This window comes from Dipodomys merriami, unplaced genomic scaffold, assembly GCF_024711535.1.
Source record: "Dipodomys merriami isolate MVZ:Mamm:240054 unplaced genomic scaffold, mDipMer1.0.p SCAF_15, whole genome shotgun sequence".
NCBI lineage: Eukaryota > Metazoa > Chordata > Mammalia > Rodentia > Heteromyidae > Dipodomys > Dipodomys merriami.
In genome coordinates, this window is record NW_027202826.1 from 30,760,708 (window position 1) to 30,776,475 (window position 15,768).

The 15,768-nt window shown below is 40.0% G+C and overlaps 1 protein-coding gene across 1 annotated transcript; it reads right to left on the minus strand.

Moving 5' to 3' along the window:
- Positions 1-1,778: 1,778 nt before the first annotated feature.
- LOC138826741 (rho GTPase-activating protein 20-like) lies at positions 1,779-7,584 on the minus strand. The gene is made up of 6 exons (XM_070021982.1): positions 7,556-7,584; positions 6,410-6,494; positions 4,586-4,663; positions 4,014-4,080; positions 3,320-3,502; positions 1,779-1,840 (listed from the first exon to the last, which is right to left on the minus strand). Exons 1-6 carry the CDS (start codon positions 7,582-7,584, stop codon positions 1,779-1,781), a joined length of 504 nt encoding a protein of 167 aa, XP_069878083.1.
- Positions 7,585-15,768: the final 8,184 nt, after the last annotated feature.

A 15,768-nucleotide genomic window follows, 5' to 3' on the forward strand; every position in this document is an offset into this window, starting at 1 on the left:
AGTATTGTAGCCTCCTCCTTTGTTTCCCCTTCCCATCACTTCCCATCCCTCCTTTTTGCTAGATATTTTGGAATAGTAATCAGTGGACATTTCCTCCTGTGCTGGCCTGAAATTTTAGTCTTCCAGGTTCTGGTGTCCCAATGACCTGTGATTATAATAATGTACATCCTTCCTACAGCAGTATGTCCATTTTTGGATTTTCTATTATTTTTCTAAATGTGAGATTAGAACTAGGGTGATCCTATCTGCCTCCTTAAATTTCTGGGTAAAATGTGAGACCAGGGCATTCTCTGTTGCATCCAAGGGAAAATTCCCATCATGTGTTAGTGATTGTACACATGATAGACATCCTTTCATCCAATCCTCACACACACACTATAGTAAATTAGGATTTTGGGTGTGCATGTATGAATGTCCTGAAGCTTTGAAGTCATGTCTTGAGTGCTGTCACTAAACTTTGATGCTCAGGTCTTTTGGCCTAAAACTTCAGCTGAAGTTCTGCTTCTGGTTTTTCAGTGCTTCATTAAAAACAAGAGTCTCATGGAGCAGAAATCTCAGATGTCACACTCAATCTCACACTTCTGTGGAGCTAGGATTACAGGCGTGACCCATTGTTGCCTGGTTAATATACCAGGAAGAAACAGTGAAAACAATATCAATGGTTTTTCAATGATACTCTACCTTGTCACTTAGATTTTGTTGGTTTCTCTTAGAGGTTGAAGCTTCTTTTTCAACCAAATGAAAGCAAAGTAATATCTTTCTTTTCCTTTTTGCATACATCACCTAAGAGTCACCATTGTAGCCAGTTTAAAGCACACAGTCCATTGGCCTTCAGTACAAACACAATACTGTGTGACCAGCTTCCTCAGAACTTGTCCATTTTCCTCCATAGAAAGGACAGATCTTTTAAACACTATCTGTCCATCCTCCTCTCTGAAAACCAACAACCACCAGTGTGCTTTTCTGATGCTAGGAACTATTAAAATATGATCTTGTCTAATATATGTAAATAACTAGACTGAGGAATGTCTGAGGAATGTCTATGTATGTGACTGGAGACATTTGCAAGTTGGAAGAATAAAGCTGGAAGGGAGCATGAAGGAGGGAGACTCAGAGCTTCACATGCACAGTGCCTGGAACTACAAATCTGCAGCAGGCAATGAGGCTTCTGGTGTACCAGTCCCCCACTGAAGGGAATACTTACCTGTTGGGCTTGACTTAGGGAATTGTACATTGTGACATGTTTATATCTTGTAGCAATAGTAACAAAGCACCCCCACCCATTGTCTGATGCTTTGCTGAATTGGACCTGGGGCTCCATGAGAACACTCCTCTCCCTCCCCTGCACACTCAGGAGGTTCCTCTCCTCAGGAGGGCAGCAGATACCAAACTGGGACCTACCAGAAGAGGGGAGGGTAGATTACCATCCTTACAAGCAGCCTCCAGGGAAGTCCCAAAGAGCAGTCTTGACTTTACACGTGAAGATTTCTGGGGTCTGTTCTCCTTGGCTGTGCTGGACCCCCGCCCAAAAAGCCAGTTGATGAAAGATCTTCCCCTTCCTTCTTTCTTCTGCTCTGACTCTAAAGAAGCAAAAGTTTTCAAGGGATCACTTTAATTTCCTAGAACCTAAGCTTCTGTGTCAAATTATCCACATTCTCTAATGGCTTAATTCCCTTTACTATTGAGTCTTTGCCCAAATCAGTAAACTGTGGGTTATGGCTAGGGGCCTGAGCACACTCAGTTTATCTTTCTGATTATTGTGGCCAGCTCTCTTGCACCTACAAAGTTCCTGAGTTGAAGTAGGGCTGTCCGGTGTATCTTTCTCTTTTGAAAGGGAAAGCTACCATTCCAGTGGAGTTTTATAACCATTCACATTGAGAGCCATTCTCCTCCTATTTGAATTTCTGCATGTGTCCCATTGATCACTTCCTGTATCAGGTTATCTCCCCTTATCACACAGCGTGCCTGCCAGGTGAAAGACTACGAGTTTTCTGGACCTTTGTTTGTGGGTTTTTTTTTACTTTAATATAGTTGTGAAGATATCGTAAAGAGGGTTTACAATTACATGAGTAAGACAATGAGTACATTTCTTTTTTTGTCATGCTCTTCATATATGTGTATACATGTTCATATACATATAGAATAAAGATAATGTACAAAGGTGTTAGTTACATGAGCAAGGTCCATTTCTTGGCAAGAATTGTTAAATCTTCCTTTGTTGCTCTCCAACTGTTTCTTCTCTCCCTCTCCTGCTCCATTCCTCTCTCCAAAACATTATAAATTTTATTTCCAAGTATCTTTTCAGTAGCATTCTTGCAGTGGGTCAACCTGTGTCCTTGTTATTTCCATACCCTCCCCAAAGTAGATAAATTTATAGAAGGTGCACAGTGTCAAATTCATCCGCAGTGACCCCAAGGGATGTACCATAGAGGGACGAACATACAAAGGAAACACAAATCTCATTGTACATGGCAAAAGCAACAACAAAGAAAGACCACTTCTGTTCACATCTTGGTGTTCATTTCCCTTAACATCATCTTATATAGTCATATTACAGAGTTTTTGGTTCTGCTCATCTGATAAAATTACCCTAGACATATACTAATTATTGCCAATGAGGGAAACTGTGGTTGTCTTCCACTGTTCTCTGTTTAGCTACTCAAGAGGTTGCAATCTGCCAACTCCGGCAGGAAAGTTGGTGAGGCTCTTTTCTTCAAAAAATCACCAGAAAACTGGAAGTGGCACTCTTGGGCAAGTGCTAGAGTGTTCGTCTTGAGTTGAAGACCTGAAGTATAGAGCCCAGTCCCAGAGTTCAAGCCCCACAACTGACCAAAAAAATGCAAATGTTTTCCTTTTGGGTGACTCTAGTCACATTCTAGTTTTCACCTAAGGAAAAAACTCTAATTCAAGCTTGCTGTATACATTGAATATTCTCCAGAAACTTTGGAGGATGTTGACATCTTTTCTTCTCTTTATGTCCTCCCACAGGCTACCTAGTGATCTCTGGAGCCTTGTCCCTGACATGAGCTTTCTCTTTCAAAGGAGCCCTTTACATCAGAACCAGAGTTCTATTCCAGCTTTTTCATGGACATTTGGAAATAAGACTCTCAGGACTTTCCTTTGCACAATGACTTTACTCTGAGAAAATCTGATCGCAGCCTCCTCAGTAGCTGGAATTACAGCTTGAGCCATATGTACCCTGCTTCCATTTACTTAAATGTGTTTTTTATGCATGTCAAATGCTTTAAGAGACCATAGAGGTCCTGAATTGTACAGAAGATAGAGAACTATGTAACCATATAGAAGTGAGAGGACTCACCGTTAAGTTGCTGGCCCTGGGCTGGCTGCCTTGACTTCAGAATGAACCGGCCTCCTGTGGCTAGATAGCACTGCTCCAGGATAGGACTCTGAGCAGTGTGAGTCTCATGTGGCCTTGGTCCTCGTGGCTGGTATGCAGTCTCTCCATACTGACTCATTTTAATCACATAGGGATTTTCATGCCCTATGGTGAGAAAACGCAGCAAGGACTTTCATTGGAATAGGAGCCCAGATTTTGACAATGAATTTCCAATCTGCTTTCTACTTCATGAAAACAAAACCCCTTATTTTAATCAAGAAAGCTCATGTTTCTTATCTTTATGTAGTGGTACAAAGCAGTTACTACTCAGGAATAGAAGACGTCTTGGCCAATATCATCCAAAAATGCTATACTTCAAGTGAATAAAGCCAACTACCTAGTTTTCTCCTCAAACCAAGATTTGCCACATGAAGAAATGAACCTACACACACACACACACACACACACACACACACACACACACACACAGAGACACACACACACACAAATCAAGTGGTGTCTGCTCAGCATTTATTGAAAAACGTACAATCTAATTGTATAGGCAATAGTTACCCTTAGTAATATTAAGCTTAACTCTTAAAGAATCAGTATTGGAGAATTAGAAATCCAACTTTGACGCCATTCCCTCCCATTTGAAACTTTCTTTGATACTTACCAATGAAGACAAAGGGAACTTCTTCATTTTCAGAATGGAGCCACAACTGGTAGTCATTCTCGGAGCCCTGGGGGAGAGAAGGACTGAGTGTCATACAAAGCCACTCACAGTGGACCCAAGAAGGACACAGTGCCTTACACAGCTGTGTGTCTAACAAGGAAAGCTCTGCTTTTGTCTTTTAGGGGGTTAGTGATGGGCTGGCTTCCTGAGTAGCTAGGACTACAGACATCAGCCACACCTGCCTATCCTGAAACTTTCTTACTCAGAGTATTACACTAGCTCATCATAGATAGACTTTTATATATAACAGAAATATATGAAGTTAGCAGGTCCAAATTATATATCAACTTCCTTGTGTGTTCAATTGCACTTGGCATGAGATTAAGAATGAGATTTTAAGAACCCAAGTATAGATTCATCTCAAGTCCAGCTCCCTGCAGGTTCTCAATCTTGAGGCCAGGAGAAGACCGATGTTATTAGCACAGTAGTACACACATGAGCATAAATGTATCTCTATTCATCTCCATTAAGAAATAGGTTATTAATTTTAAAAGAGCTTACAGATCACTTACTTTTATTCCAATGTTGGAGAGTGAATTTCTGATAACATCCTTCACTGTATCTGAGTTTTTTGCTAAGACAGTTATTGGCTATAAAACATATGTGAAAAAAGGTACATATTAAGAAAACAAACAGTATCATTGTATAATTATCACCAATTAGTTTCCTGATGAGTCAAGCAAAATGTGATTTCAGGTATTTAAAGGCGACAACTGTATAGTGCACAAAGCCTTGAGTGGAACTGTTTCTTTATTTATTTGTATAACATGAAGCCAGGAGAAAACAACTCAGACACATGGAAACAAACTGCACATAGGTCAAATCTGAATGACAGCTGAAGAGACACCAGAGCATATGGAGAACAAAAGGTACTGGAAAACCATTAATATATTGAGAGGGGAAAATTGTGAAGGCCTAAAATTCAGTGAAATGTCTTTCAAGAGACAAGGTCAAATAGGAACCTTGTTAGGTAGGACATGGTACCACAGAGCTGCCCTGGACCCACAAGCATGAATATGGAGACTTCCCACAAGCTGATTATCAATCAATAGGCAGATACTCAGCTCTTCAGGAGAAATGACATGCACCTGCAATCTTTACTTCAGGAAACTTAGACCTCAGTAAAGCCCACTTTTATCATGTAGTGCTGAGCTAACAGATTGTTCTCTAAGCATTTTTGCTATTGGAGTGAGTCAGGTACAGACAAGTCTGTGTTATCCACTGAGAACCATGCAGCCTTCTCTCCCTCCAATGATGACTATGGAACTTGAAACAGATCAATCATTTTCAAGACATTTACTAGCATCCACTTAGTAATGTTGTGTCCTTCTGCTTTCCCCTATCAATACTAACTTGTGTATGTATATGGACACGTGTACTTATATGATGAACATGTGCCTATGTAAATAAACACACAATACTGAAATTTAGTAAAGAAGAGAGAGTATAGATATAAAGAATACCATTACTCTTCAGAAGTAGTCATGTAGGCTGACAATGTCTTAGAACAACTTATAGAGGAAAAAAATATCTTAAAACTTAGGTTAAATGTTTCTACATAAGAAAATTGAGGTAACAGAATCTGACCTTCTATATAATATTTGGCATTGTTCCATCGTTTAGGAATTCCACAAAAACAAATGGAATTCATGATAACCACTCCAAATATAAATAAAAAATAACATAAGAAGTACTCTTATTCCAGGAAGACTATCCCCACTTACTGATAAAATTGACCTTGTTTACAATAAAACTGTGATAATTTATGTATATTAAATGTGAAAATTTCCTTCAAAATTTATACATGTTAGCTAAAGAAAGTGAATAAAGATTCTTACTATAAGGTAAACATGTATTTAATTAATGAAAGTCATACATGTCCACATGATAAAGCAATTTTTTTAAAGGACATTCCTTTTGTGTTTTTTCTTTTGCTTTTGTTGTTGTGAATGTTGGATATGGGGCCTGAATTCATGCCCTGGAGTCCTTCTCTGACATCTTTTTGCACGTGGCTAGTGCTCTAGCACTTTGAGCCCACAGCTCTACTTCATATACAGGAAGCTATGATACAATGAACAGAAAACTAAATTGTTCCAAGTGGAAGATAATTGTTCAGAACATAGAGTACTGACCTAGACTCATTGCTCTAATCTTTATATTTGTAGATATAAGTAAATCAAGCTCATCTCTCAATTTTGACCTTTCTTAAATTCTTAATTTTCTTCCTCTCATTGTTCTTAAAAGTTTCCTTACCATTGATAATTTATAAAAATCTCCCACCTTTCTAGCGTAAGCATGTAACTATAAATTTCCACTTTATCCTACATAACACTTACAAAGTGATTGTTCTTAACTTCATGGGTGAAGATCTGAAGAGGAATGCTATCCTCATCTTCTTCCTCCTTTGCAAGGTTGATATACCTGATTCATTCAACCCAGAGTAGCACAATTATTAGCTGGTAACTTTTTTTTCAAATCCATCTTTATTGTTGATATTTTTCAATCTGTATTTCATCATTTATAAACACTTATGGAGCCATTATAGATTTTAATCAACACAATAGCATTGTTGGGAAATAGGATTTGAAAGAAAACATTATTCTGGAAGGTGACCTTTGGGAAGGCATCATATTCAGTGTTTCAAACTTCACCATCTAGATGGGAGGGCCGAAGCCTGCCTGGACAACTAAAAGCAACAGTGGCTCTGAGCTAGCTCAATGGAACTCGGGAATATAGATGGGGTCAAACGTGGCCCTTGCACTCAATGTCTGTGTACCGTTTCTCTGCTGCAGGCCGTGACACTAACACTGTAGCCACAGCACCACTTCTGGCTCTTTTGACAGTTAAGTGGAGATAAGTGTCTCTTGACTATCTTACGCAGAATGGCTTCAACCTGCAGTCCTTATATCTCAGCATGCTGAGTAGCTGGATTATAGGATTGAGACACTGGTGCCTGATAACCTGTATATATTTTCAGAAAATTTTAGCTCAAGTTCATCAATACAATGAAGGGAGATTTCGGGTGGATGTCCTGAATGTCTTTAAAAATAAAGACTGTTTATGATTTAGAACTGCAGCCATGGCAAAAAATTTCCATAGAAAATGGGGCAGAATGTATTGAAGATATTGGTTTTCAGGTACCCATTCCCTAACAAACTAAAAATTAAATAAAAGCACTTGCTTAATACCTTTGCAGAAAACTGATCCATTTTTCTTTTTGTTCACAAGAACTGCAAAATAAAAGCAGAGACAATATTAAATTACATCTCATATACAATGTCTTTACAGTCATTAAAGGTAAAAGTACTATCAATTCATTGATGTCCAAGCAAATCCAGAACTGATCCTACTCATAATTGGGGTTTGATGGATTCTTGGCCTTATAAGGGTGATCTTACTGTAATGTGAGGCAGACTGCTGTAGAAGAAAAATGGATTGAATGGAATCCCTGCCACTGTGTGATGCAAGCCTCCTGACCATACTTCAATCTCACACTAGGGCTACCTTCCATTTCTCCTTGGATAAAACTGACAGAGCTGGATGTGCTTTTCCAATACTTTACAAAATAATCATTCAGATCAAGGCACCCAGAAGAAACATGACATTTACATGGAATCAACAGTATGCATTTCCAAGGAATAAACAGGGAAAATGAAAAGGGTTTGACAGTTTTACTTCCTTAGAGAATTTCCTGAATTCTACTACATTTTATTAGAACCTAGAGAACTCATTTGACATTACTAGGAACAATGCTGAAGGTTACTGAAAGTCATTAGGAATGATATCTGACATAGCTAAGTGATTAATGAAGGATAACTCTTTTGCTATTTCCCTGCTGCTTTCAGGGTGCAGTGGTCAGTCTTACCCAAAGGTGGCCTTGAAGTTCTCAAGGGGCCAGCCCAAAAGAAGGGACTTTCTGGAGTGATCACCACCCTTGTCCAAATTGACCCCACAGTCAGCCATCCACAGGGCACGTAGTGGGACCACAGTTTTAATCTTGAAGCATTTCTGATACCTAAAAAGGGCAACAAACACCATCTCTCTTAGTTATCTTAGATGTGTCGTGTCAAGAACTAGATACTCTACCATACTATTCTCTCTTGTTTCATAATTTTGAACTCCTCATACAAGATTATCTATCTATCACTTTCTTGATTATGTTGTGTTATGAGTGTTTGAGACCTGGTCTTCATATATAGTGTAGCCTGGACCCTAACTCTAGTTTCTGCCTCAAAAATCTATGTGCTGTGACTAGAGGATCAACAGCATGCCAGGTGGTGTGTTCATTGTTGAAAGTATTCCCAACCATTACACAACACAGGAGCTTCATGAACATGGGAGAAATAAACAAAGTATCTGAACTTTGGAATACAAAATTGACAAAGCACCTGTGGATTAAATGCAGATATCTAAATGTCATTTGCTAGTGTGAAGCATTTGTGCTAAGCATGACAGGGAGCAGTCCATACGTACTTGGCATTAGTCACAAGTAATAAGTCAGTGAAGAGGAAGAGATGCTGCTTGTTCCTCTTGCATCCTTTTTGCATCTGCACCGGGCTGTGGATGAGCAGGGTTCTGCAGGGCTTCTCCAGGGACAAAGGTCTGTCCTCCTGACTTTTCTGCTCAGGATGATGGCTCTTCTGCTGCACAGCAACACCACAGCACAGTCAGTGCTCCAGCATGGGATACAGCTTTATGCCCAACTTTCGTGGTGCACAATGCAACATTTCCTCAACTGACACTTGGAAACTAACATGCAAGGCACTTTGTGGCTCAAAAGCAAGCAGAAAAGTAGGTCATTCTGAAAATGGTTGCAGGCAGATATAGAAACAGAGCCTTGGACTTCTTCCACTGAATGGGATGGGCATAGAAGCAGGCAGGGAGCGTACTCTACTGTTTAAGAAGAGGAAGTAAGGAAGCTAGTAAGGAAGCAGCGAGTTAGGTGAAATGAAAGAGCAAAGGAGACCTACAAAATTCTATTATCGTTTTTATTTTTTTTGGATAATATTAGAGTTGAGCTCTGGGTCTGGGCTCTGTCTCTGGTTTCTTTTGCCCAAGTCTACCACTCTCCACCTGAGGCACAACATCACATCAGGACTTTTGTGAGTAGACTACTGGATCTCAGAGTTTCATGGACTTTTTTGCCTGGGCTGGCTTTGAACCACTGTCTTCAGATCTAGCATTCTGAGTAGCTAGAATTACAGGGGTGAGTCACTAGTCCCAAGCTGACCTAGCAAATTCTGTATCTAAACACCCTCAGCATTGAAATGGATCCGGCAGAGGCAACTCTGTGCTTCCCTACAAGGACTATCCAGACTCCACCCTTCCTAATAGATCAACAGGATATTCCATGTTTATTCTTTTTGTAGGGGGTGTTAGGGAGGGTCCTGTCAGGGGCCAGAACTCTAGGCCTGCGCACTGTCCCTCAGCTCTTCAGCTCAAGGCTAGCACTCTACCTCTTGAGCCACAGCGCCACTTCGGCTTTTTTTCTGGTTATGTGGTGCTGAGTAATCGAACCCAGGGACTCATGCATGCAAGGCAAGCACTCTACCACTGAGCCACCTTCCCAGCACTTCCTGTTTATTCTTAAAAACACTTACAGAGCCAGCATTCTGGAAATCGTTGGCAAAGTCCTGCAATGGATTACACTTCTGAAGTTCCTTCTGTTTTTGAATGTTGCTATAGTGATAAATTGGATAATAATGAAAAAGAGCACAAGGAATTAGCTAGTTGTTTGAAAATATAGAATATTGTTTGACAGAAAAAAGCATGAGATCCAGAATACAAGTGATAGCCAAGGAAATGACATTTGGAAGCAGATCCATTGTTTTTAAAATTTTACTATGTGAAGAGGAGGAATAATAACTTCCTGTGCTCTACTAGAATCCTAATTTCTTTGAGTAATATATATGCATATATAAGTCCATATGTATGTGTATATATGTTTATACACACACACACACACACACACTCACACACACACACACACACACACTCATATACATAGTTCCAGTTGTGGACCTTGAATCTTGGACCTGAATATTGACCCTGAGCTTTTTAGCTCAAGGCCATCACACTAATAATTGATCCACACTCCACTTTCAACTTATTGGGAGCTTCTGGAAGATAAGGGCCTCAATAAACTTTCATGCCTGGGCTGGTTTGGAACCACAATCCTCAGGTCTCAATCTCCTGAGTAGCCAGGATGACAGTGCCTAGTCACTTACATATGTCTATCAGTTGAAGCCTAGGAGAACTTAGGGCTTACAACCAAATTTTCTTATGAAATAAAAAGGGCACTCTGTTTATAAATTTACCCGGGACACATAATTTCTATCAATATGGGGAGAATCCATTGGAAACATTTTTTGTAGGGACTTTTATTCATTCACTAAAAAATTTTTAAAAAAACTATAAACACTACTAACCTTTGAAGTAAAGAGCAAAATGTTTCTTTTAGCTCTGAAGACCTGTGATTTAAAAGAGAGAAAATATTATGCTACACTTCACATTCATGCTTTGATTTTAAGTCTATCCTGAAAGAGACAGGCAGTCTGGGAGTATCATTGTGAATGTGAGTAGAATAAGAACCGACTCATAACTGGGGTTTGATGGACTCTGCCTTTTCCTGGTGATCTGACTGTGATGTGAATTAGACTTTGGTGTGGAAGAGAACTTGGATTGACATGGAGAAACTTATTTTCTAACGTGTGGTGCAAGCCACCTGACCATAGGTGAGTCTCACCCTAGCAATGCCTTCAGTCCACAATGATCAAACCAGACAGAGCACATATGCTATTCAACTATGAAAATGGTATGCAAATTCAAACCTATGGAAGAAATTGGTCATTTTGACAGAATATTTTTAATCCAGCTAGACAAGATAAAAATTTGGAAGAAGAATTAAAAATATGGAAAAGTTGCAGTGTTTCATTTCCTTATAGAAATTTTAGAACTACAATGTGCTGTGTTATTTCCTAGGAAGCTTACACTTTATTACCCATCACACTATGTTTTTAATGATGAAAGATAAGATTGCTGCTTACTGTTCTCTGTACCATCACCTTTCATTTTTATATTTCTGTCCTGTGAAGGGATTGAAAGCCAGCACTGGAAATATTACTCACCCCTTATAACTATTCCTACACCCCTTATAACTTTTCCTATTATGGAATACATCTGTTTTAAAAACACACTGCACTTTTAAATTGTAACTATTTTCGGGGTGTTATAAACCACATCACTATAAACATTATTGCTTTAATTTTTCTATGAAATTATACTCACTCTTTCCCTTTCTCTCTCTCTCTCTCTCTCTCTCTCTCTCTCTCTCTCTCACTCCCTCTCTCTCTCTCTCTCTCTCTCCCTCTCCCTCTCTCTCTCTCTCTCTCTCTCTCTCTCTCTCTCTCTCTCTCTCTCTCTCTCTCTCTCTCTCTCTCTCTCCCTGTCTCTGTGTGTGTGCATGTGTGTGTGTACTTTTGTGAACACCAGGAATAGAATTATTGGGGCATGTATCAATCCAATAACTTTCTCCTTATGAACAAGCAGACTTTTTGAAATGTCTGCATATTTTTTATTTACATCATTAATAGTTCTTCTACTGAACAATTTTAGGCTGTCCTGTAATGTGTTTCATCAGGTGAGAGGTACCCATCTTAGATGACCCCTAACCTGCCTACATGTATATACATAATGTCTATTTCCTGAGGCCATGTTGACCATCTGCCAAGGACCAAGGACGCTGGACAGTGCAATAGCTTTAGAACTCTTAGAGTTTATGAGGACCTCATTGCCATATTTTAATTTTTCTTGAAAATATAGTTTCTAGGAACACCTCTATTTCCAGATTTTACCAGCTTCCATTAATCTGTATCCTGGAGTTCCCCTGCACAAGAAGAACAGAGAACCTTCACAGAAATATGCCATGGAGAAGACCTGCAGAGATGGACACACAGGTGTCCAGTTTCCCAATCATTTTTTATCATTTTCAAGACATATCCATCAGAGAATTAATAAGCTGACGATTTTGGAGCCATTTTTCTTCTTTATCTCAAACTTCTTAGGATGTGTGAGACCTTGGCTGTGAGGAAAGGTAACCTGGGTGCATGCAGTGTGATCTCATATATAAAACAGGTAGAAATGTGAGTTGCAGTTTGAGACCAAGAATAAAACACTTGACATCTTCCTTGTGAATCCTCCTGTTTTGACGTGGCTAAATGCATTCTATGTCTTCATGCAAGTCTAGGCATGTGTGCTGGGAAAACTGGCCCGTACTTTATCAGTAAATCCTGCTTCAGATTTCCCACATACCAAATAGCATGCAGTCTACTTACAAAGAAGTAATATGTCAGTCTGCTACAGAGCAAGCCAAGCACTTTTTATTTAATGATCTATAGCTATTTATGGAATTAAAATCTGTCTCTACAGAGAATTACTGGGAGTGCAAAATAAAGATTTCAAAAAATACTTTCAGGATTCACTAACACTTGCTGAATGAATTCTATTACTGTGATTCAATACGTAGGTCACACCTGGTCTTCCACAGTCTGAACATCCTCTCTCCCCCAACTGCTCACAACCACTTCAATATTGATCCATTCGAATATATTAGAATCTAAAATTGTCTGGAAGTGTTTGTATTAAAGGTTATTATTAAATTCCAAGGTGAAAGATCAGCCTAGAAAACAATCAAATTACAAACTTTTTCCTTCTAGTAAATTTTAGATGCAAATAAGTTATATCTTCCATTGTTGCTGGAAAATATGTATGTGGCTTTCTGATAGCAGAACTCAAAGTATGCACATGGCATAGCTGTCAGTCTTACCGGAAAGTGACCTTGTATTGCTCCTTGGGCCAACTCAAGACAAAGGACTTTGTGGAACTCCCATCATCGTTTGCTACGTTGTCCCCACATTCTGCCATAGACAGGTTATGCAGTGGAATTGCATCTTTTATCTTAAAGCATTTCTTATATCTGCAAAGAGAATTACACACCATCACTCTTATTTTATTTCTTCTTTTGTAGGGAGTCAATGGGTTTGAACTCAGGGCCTTGTGAAGGACTCTGACTTTGTTTATGAAGCCTAGCACTCTATCACTGGGGTCTTATCCCTACTTCTAGCTTTTGGGAGGGTAATTGTATGGACATCCGTGCCAGACTGGATTTGACTCACATTCCTCAAGTTTCAGCCTCCTGAGTGGCTGGGATTACAGTTGTGAGCATGCTACCCTGGGCTGCTTAGGTGTTTTCTTACATGTTAGGAAGTGTCACTCAGCTAAACTGAAATCACTACTCTCCCAAGATCTTCTTATGTTTGGTCATATTTAAATTGGATAAAGATTGTCACATCATTATGGTTTTTTTTTGCTTTATTTGTTTTAGATAGGGCCTTTGTATGTTGTCTAGCCTAGGCTCTAACTCTGTATCCTCCTGCCTCAAACCCTTTGTGCTGGAACAGACGGGGGGGATGGACCACAAGGCCATGTTGCTTTCTTCAGTCCTCACTATGGTCTTGAGAAATCAGCAAGGAATCTAAACTTCTATAAAAAGAAATGCATAAAAATTCTAAGTTGTCTTAAGGTAAGGGTTATATAAAGTCATTGCTGAGTGAAAAGCATTGCGTGCTTTGCAGGAGAGCATGCAGTCCATACGTACTTGGTGTTAGACACCAGCAACACATTACTGAAGAGGAAGAGGTGCCGCTTCTTCCTCCTCCTGCCTCTTCTCATTTGCACTGGGCTGTGGATGAGCAGGGCTCTGTCATTGTCCTCCAGGGACACAGGTGTGTCCTGCTGAGCATCCTCCTCAGATACATGGCTTTCCTGTGCACACCAACACCACACACAGTCAGTGTAAACATATGTCCCAGAGTTTTATGCCCAATGGATGGGAACACACAGTGCCACAGGTGGCCCTCTCAATCCTCACCAGTCTTTGTCACTGATAGCAGGAGGCTTTGTGCTTTAGATTTTAAAGCAAACAGAAAATTTTAATCACTTTTTAAGATATAAGGAGGACAGATTATTCTAAGGAACAAATCCTGGCCTTTTTTTTCTCTAAGAGATGGGGAAAAGAACAAGGCAGGAAGCTAATGCACCTGTCCCAGAAAAGGAGAAGAATCTGGCAAAGGAGCAGTGAGCCAGCAGAAATGTTAGGGCAAGGCTAAGCAGATGACCACAGCAAACTGACCAAACATCAAGTTAAAGGTGAGAAGAGCATTTTTATGGCATAATATGATTATCCACAAAGAATTTCAAATTGCTTTTGTTCCACCACGAAAATTGGCATAACTGTACCTACTTGGAAGGTTATTGCCACGTTATTTATATCATTATTCAGTATTGGAGCAAGAGAATGTTGAGAAAGAGCATCACGAAATACATGACACCATTAAGAATTCCTAAATGTGAGGAAGTCCTTAGATTTGATGGTGGTACTGTGTCTCTTGTCAGTAGAGCTGTGGCTCTGTAGGTAAGGGTCACTACATCTATAGTGTGGAAACTTCTGCTCACTGGCTCAGGTGTGGAAAGAGCTTCATCCACACCATCTCCCATTAGCCTCACTCCCATCTCCTCTGAGAATATGCGCACACCTGTTTTCACCCCAAGCTGAACAGTGTGAATAGGGGTCACTTTTTATGAACAGTGTTGAAGGTCAGAGTCAGTGCAAAAGGTCAGGAGAAGGAAGACAGAACACTTTCCAGGGCCCCCTCTAGAAGAAATCTCCAAACAAGTATTTAACAGACTACCTCGTGCAGGGAAGCCACGCATGGTGTGTGTGGAGATTGCAGTGAACACTTGTGTTTGTCCATTTTGTGGCTCTGGACAGCAGACATGACTGCAGCTCCAACAGCGACCGCAGTCAACTGCCTGGAATCTGAGCGTTGGTAGTTCCTCGTTCTGTGATGTCACGGTTCTAAGGCTCATGCCATAAGTGCCAGGCGGACATACCCTCTGCCCTCTTTCAGCTCTTTTCAACTCCTTAATATAATCATATATATATATATATATATATAAATGTTTGCTATTGTTAAACTACTACACATACTACATATATTTTTCTGTTTCCATTTAATATAGCCATGCATCATAACACAGTTTATTCATTGACATTTCAGTGCTCTAAATATGCATGGGCCTAGATATTTAACAAAGACAAGATGTTCAATCATGAAGGATGAATATCCAAATCATGGTATTCTGAAACTTGGCCTGTGGTCAGTGCCCTGGACTGGCTCACATCTCAGTGACCAGGAGCACTGTGGAGAGAGCTTGTGCTGAGCCAGGATGCTGGGCAGAGTGGACACAGCAGGTGATCTCTTGTAGGTGCACTCCTCTCCAGAGAACTAACCAGATCTCCAGAGATTTTCTCATTTGGAGGCCAGCTTCCTAGTCACTGGATGATCTTTACATGGGTCTCTCTTCAAAAAGACCCCAACATCTCTCCTCACTGACCCTGGGACCAAGCTTTTTTTATTATCAGGAAACTTTGTGCAAATCCAAATCCAGTCCAGCAGAACTTCCATGTAGTCACAGTAGAGGCCCAGGTGATTCCTCTGGAGACAGACTATTTATTTCCCCTTCCACAGCCACGCCCACCACCTTCCCACACCTTCCACTAATCCAAACCCTAGTCAGTGCTCATGTGATCTATACTCTACAGTTTTGTCTTTGGAAAAATGTTGTATTACCTGGA